The following is a 6,317-nucleotide window of genomic DNA, read 5'->3' as shown; positions in this document are numbered from 1 at the left end:
TCCTGTTGAATGATGATGATGATGATGAAACAGAGTGAGACCAGAGCAGCGAGGTCAGAGGTCACCTGATCCTCCTCAGGTCTAATTACAGGGAACTGGTCTGGTTATTTACTGAGGGACGACATCAAGTTTCTTTATTTTCAGTTTATAAAATATATTTTTATTGAATTATTGAATTTAAATCACTATTTTTTTAAAATCTAAACTGAAACTTCTTTACATTTAAAGATGAGGAATGAAACCAGCAGGTGGTCGGACACCGTGGACACTGTACTGGGGTCAGTTTCAGACTGTAGTTCATGTGTGATAGGTGTGAAGGATGTGGGCGGGGCTTCACCTGCAGCTCCTCCGAGTCCCACTGGGTCAGAGGCTGATCAGGATTAGAGCAGATAAAGAGCTGAACATATGGACGTCAGCGCGTCAGGGCTGAGACTCGGGGTCAGTGTGAAGTAGCCTACAGATCTGCTGTTTAACTGTTTTACACTTTACAATGACACAACCTTCATAAAAGGTTCAGAAGTGGGTCATTAATTCAGTTTTTAACACTTTATAGATCATAAAGTAGTGTGTTTTAACAGTTTCATACACTAATACCCCTCTGAACTTACGATCTAACACTTGCTGAAGAATATAGGCTAATATATTTTAAGTTCATTTTCACTTTTCTAGACTTTTTTTCTTTTAGTATTTTAGTATGTTAGTTATTATTCATCTATTTTATTACTATTGTACTGAGACCTGAGTACTGCATCTTGTTCCTCATGTTTCATGGTGTGAATGACGATTAAAAATCTAATCTATCAATCTATCTTTCTATCTAATGCAGGCTCACTATTCGGCAGGGTCAAGTTGAATCACTTTACAATAACACAACCTTTATAAATAGGGTGTTAAATTCAGTTTGTAACACTTCGATAAACCATAAATAAACATGTTATAACACAGTTTTCATACATGCAGGCTCACTTTTTTTCCATTTCAACTGGTAAAATGAATCATATAATAACTAATCAATAAATAATTATGGGGTTTCAACTTCAATAGGCTATAAGACTCCTTTTACTAGTCATAAATGGTGATAAGTGATAGTCATTAGATTAATGTCTTGCCAAATAGTGAGAAAACTGTTATAAGTTGATTATTGATGATGTAAATGAGTCCTTCAGTGGACATGTATTTATATATTTTTTTATAATAATAACAACATTATTATAATAATGTTTATTGTTATTATGAGTGTATGGTGGTGTGACATGTGATGGGTGGGACTGTTGCATCATGGGTCCTCACCACTCAGCCTCCACATGGTCAGCGATTACACCGACTCACACACTCACACACACACACACACACACACACACACACACACACACACACACACACACACACACACACACACACACACACACACACACACTCCCGGCTCGTGCTGCTCTTCTATTGGCTCATCGGCATCGGAAGGCTGGGTGGCGGAACAAAAGAGAGAGAGAGAGAGAGGCAGACACACACACACACACACTCAAACACACACACATACACATACAGAGAGAGAGAGAGAGAGAGGATACAGGAAGAAAGAAGTGAGGATGAGCAGCAGAGAGAGAGAGAGAGAGAGGATACAGGAAGAAGTGAGGATGAGCAGCACGTGCTAAAGTTGTGTGTTTGATCCATAGACTGTAGATAAGAGCTCAGCTTCATCAGTTATCTGGTCTCACCGCTGTGACGCCGCTAGAGGAGGAAAGAGGAAGAGGAAGAGGCATCGCATCATCGCACACACACAGCTCAGCTCAGAACAGAAACAGCACAGCGCGCGGACAGGCGGGCGGACAGACATCATGGTTGCCGGTGAGCTCGTGCAGCAGGAGGAGCATCTGCTGCGCGCGGACCCCGGCGGCGGCGGCGGCGGCGGCGGCGCACCTGACGACATCACGGTCGGTAGGAAGAAGAGTCCTGAGTCCGAGCGGCTGCAGCAGCAGCAGGGCGCCGCCGAGGAGCCGAGGGAGGAGGACAGCGGAGGAGACGAGGCAAGGCAAGGCGATTTCATCTCTATAGCCCATAATAGTCCGTTTATACAAACAGTTTGTCTCCAAGGGCTTCACATGGGGAGGGTACCTATGTTAGGGTCCTATATGTTCCCTGTTTTTACCAAAAAGGGTCCTATGTTCCCCGTTTTTACCAAAAAGGGTCCTATGTTCCCCGTTTTTACCAAAAAGGGTCCTATATGTTCCCCGTTTTTCCTCCAAAAGGGTCCTATATGTTCCCTGTTTTTATCTAAAAGGGTCCTATATATTCCCCGGTTTTGCCAAATAGGGTCCTATATGTTCCCTTTTTCCCCCGAAAAGGTCCTATGTTCCCTGTTTCTATCAAAAAGGGTCCTACATGTTCCCTTTTTTCTCCCAAAAAGGTCCTATGTTCCCCGTTTTTTATCAAAAAGGGTCATATGTTGCCCGTTTTTCCCAAAAAGGGTCCTATGTTCCCCGGTCGCAATACATACTGGGGAACATAGGACTCTTTTTCTGAAAAAGGGTCCTATGTTCCCTGTTTTTACCAAAAAGGGTCCTATATGTTCCATTTTCCCCCCAAAAAAGGGTCCTATATCCCTGTTTCTATCAAAAAGGGTCCTATATGTTCCCTTTTTCCCCCCAAAAGGGTCCTATGTTCCCTGTTTTTACCAAAAAGGGTCCTATATGTCCCCCCCCCCCCCCCCCCAAAAGGGTCCTATATGTCCCCCCGTTTTTTCCCAAAAAGGGTCCTATGTTCCCCTGTTGCTGGTCGATGAACTCTCTCTACTTATATGGACTCTCTCTCTCTATCTGGCCTGTCTAGCCTCTACCGGGTCTTTTTACTAAACTTAACCAACTCGTTTCTTCATTGCCTAAACCCAACCAATGGGACAATTCCACTTCTCACTCAAAGTCACAACTCAACTTCTCATTAAGAAATAGGCAAAAATCTGCAAAGTCACAACTCCACTTCCAGGTATGGGACCAAAAATTGCATGTTCCCCGGGTCCTTTTGGGGAAAAGCGGGGAACATAGGGATGATCTCCTTTACATGGCATCATAACAACTAGGGCTGGGACGATACGCTTTTCTCCCGATTCGATTCTTCTACGATCTTTTGGATGGTGATTCGATTTAAATTGCGATTCTACGATATTGCAGATTCTCTCAATGATTTTTAGTCTTTAGCATTTTTAACATTTATCTGCACACAAATACTGTAGGAGCCTATAAATTAACATACTCCATCATAAAGTGAACTTAATTCCTTTTCAAAACTTGTACTCTCTGTATGTAAAAAAGGCGAACAAATGCACATTGCACAATATTAAAAAAAAATTAATTAATTAAAATAAATTTTTAAAGGGACAACGAGGAGTTTTGGAAAAGCGAAGCGTTTTCACACTACATTTATGAGCCTCCGCACCGTGAAATTCTTTGACCGGCGCAAGACGGACTCATGTTTTCATTCATCAATAATTAAAGTCAGAGGTTGGAAGACGATCACATACCGTCGTAGTTCCCACCATAAACGGAGATTCGGCGGCGTTATTCTCATGACTCGCCACGAAACCGAAAGTAAAGAAACGCTGGTCGGCTCGCCCAGCATTTCCGCCACCACTAATAATAACAAAATAACGATAGAGACAAAACGATATATTTATCGAAAATGGGCCATTAACAAGTGGTAACGTAGATTCATCCACATTAATATGAGACTTTTTCTTAACCAAATAGAAACTCCTCGTTGTCCCTTTAAAAAAAGTAAAAAAAAAAAAAAAAAATCGATTTAAAAATCGTCAAAAAAGATATCGCGATATTTATGTGAATCGATTTTTTCTCCCACCCCTAATAACAACATCCTCTGCACTTCTTTTGGGGAAAAGCAGGGAACATAGGACCCTTTACATGGCATCATAACATCATCATCCTCTGCCCTTAGACCCTCAGGAGGAGACCCGGAGCAGGAGAAGGAGGCGCTGCCGGATGAAAGAGAAGCGATGCTGCCTAACGGAGCAGGAGGAGGTGATGGAGGTGATGGAGGAGGAGAAGGAGGAGAGGCGGAGCAGGGGAAGAAGCGGCAGCAGCAGCAGACGCGGCTGTTCTGGCGGCGGTTCGCGGTGCTGGCCGTGTTCAGCCTCTACTCGCTGCTCAACGCCTTCCAGTGGATCCAGTACAGCATCATCACCAACGTGTTCGCGCGCTACTACGGCGTGAGCAACGAGGCGGTCAACTGGCTGTCCATCGTCTACATGGTGGCCTACGTGCCGCTCATCTTCCCCGCCACCTGGCTGCTGGACCGCCGCGGGCTGCGCCTCACCGCGCTGCTCGGCTCGGGGCTCAACTGCGCCGGCGCGCTGCTCAAGTGCGCGAGCGTGGGGCGCGGGCTGTTCGGCGTCACCGTGACGGCGCAGGTCGTCTGCTCCGTGGCGCAGGTCTTCATCCTCGGACTGCCGTCGCGCATCGCCTCCGTCTGGTTCGGCCCCCGCGAGGTGTCCACCGCGTGCGCCACGGCCGTGCTGGGCAACCAGGTCAGTGTGTGTGTGTGTGTGTGTGTGTAAAAGCGCGATAATATAAGAGATACACTGCAAAAACTCAAAATCTTGCCAAGAATATTTGTCTTATTTCTAGTCAAAATGTCATTTCTAGTCAAAACAAATCTCATTATACCTAAAATATGTATATTTATACATATACATACGTAGTTATACATAAAAAAGAAGCTTGTTTTTAGACAAAAAAAACAACATGGACCCCCTCGAAAACGAGATGGTACATTTCAAGGGGTTTTATCCAAATAAACAAATTTCAACAAAAAACATGAACATGAAAATGAATAAATTGCACCAAGTAAAAAGTGCTAAAATTGTAGTAGGAGAATTGCTAACCTATATCGAACGAGCAAACGCAAGTCACCTGAACTCTGGTCTTATCTGACCTTATTTAACAGCTGGATTTTTGAGTCTGTTCAGTCTGCAGCGAGGAACTCTAAACCTTCTACTAGACGGTAGCAGCTCATACTCGCCATGCAGGATGTGTGATCTTATTGGCTTGTTGCAGACGAGTGGCCTGTTCATAATACATCATACTCTGACTGGAGAAGTGCTCTTTAACACCAATCATTTTTCCAGCAGCATGAATTAGCTGAGACAGTTTGTTCTTTAGCTGCACAGAGAAGCTACCAAACCAAGCTGTGATACAGTAGGCTACCTAATCAGACTTTCTAGGACTGCCTTCAAAAAATCAACATAAATCATTGATCAACACCTTGGATTCTCAGACTCCGTTAAAAAGTGTCTGTGTGATGTATTACACTGTGAAACATTCAGTTCTTATTAATGTTTTAATGTTTTACTCTTCTTGTGACGGAGGTGGATGCTCCACAACCTGGCAACCCCAGCTCCATGTCTTATTCACTGCAAAAACTCAAAATCTTTACGAGAATATTTGTCTTATTTCTTGTCAAAATGTCTCATTTCTAGTCAAAACTAATCTCTTTCCACTTAAAATAAGACTCATCACCTACAAATGAACTTGTTTTTAGATCATTTTCACTTGTTTCAAACTAATTTTCACTTGAAATAAGTAGAAAAATCTGCCAGTGAAAGGAAGTTTTTTGTGCTTGTAATAAGAAAGAAAAACTTGCTCCACTGTCAGATTTTTCTACTTATTCCAAGTGAAAATCTGCTTGAAAGAAGTAAAAAGTGTCTAAAAACAAGCTGCTTTTTATGTGATGAGTCTTATTTTAAATATAATGAGATTAGTTTTGAGTAGTAGACATTTTGACTAGAAATAAGACAAATATTATTGGAAAGATTTTGAGTTTTTGCAGTGTTAGATCAGAAATACACACAAACACTCAGTCAGTCTGTCACATATCAGACAACACTAACACAGTCCCTCTCTCTCTGTCTGTCTCTCTGTGTGTGTCTATGTCTCTCGCCCTCAGCTGGGAACGGCCATCGGCTTCCTGTTGCCTCCCGTCCTGGTTCCCAACACGCCCGACGACGACGAGCTGACGGGTCACAACATCAGCATCATGTTCTACGGGACCGCCGCCGTCTCCACGGTGCTCTTCGTCCTCGCCATCATAGGTAGGAGAGTTACACACACACACACACACACACATTCAGTGATAAAATATTAACTTAAAGAGATAGTTCAACATTTTGTCAAATTGGCCCATTGCCATAATCCCTATAGTCATAGCAGTAGGTTCGTTACCTTTAATTGTCGGTGCAAGCTGTTTTTAGAACGGCAGAGTAGAGCCGTGAGCTGCTCAGAGCTACACTACGGAGGCTCATTATGGGATTT

The 6,317-nt window shown here is 43.3% G+C and overlaps 1 protein-coding gene across 1 annotated transcript in view; it reads left to right on the top strand.

The window, feature by feature from the left end:
• Positions 1 to 1,835: 1,835 nt before the first annotated feature.
• The window catches only part of flvcr1 (FLVCR choline and heme transporter 1), a 74,196-nt gene continuing 69,714 nt past the window's right edge, over positions 1,836 to 6,317 (top strand). The window contains exons 1-3 of the mRNA XM_085771658.1: positions 1,836 to 2,029; positions 3,946 to 4,534; positions 5,953 to 6,097. Coding sequence (XP_085627784.1) covers positions 1,836 to 2,029; positions 3,946 to 4,534; positions 5,953 to 6,097 — 928 coding nt within the window. The remainder of the gene's footprint in view (positions 2,030 to 3,945; positions 4,535 to 5,952; positions 6,098 to 6,317) is intronic.

This window comes from Trachurus japonicus, chromosome 24 (assembly GCF_045865225.1).
Source record: "Trachurus japonicus isolate A0001 chromosome 24, Traja_1.0".
In the NCBI taxonomy this organism is placed as follows: domain Eukaryota; kingdom Metazoa; phylum Chordata; class Actinopteri; order Carangiformes; family Carangidae; genus Trachurus; species Trachurus japonicus.
This window is presented reverse-complemented; position numbering and strand designations above follow the sequence as displayed.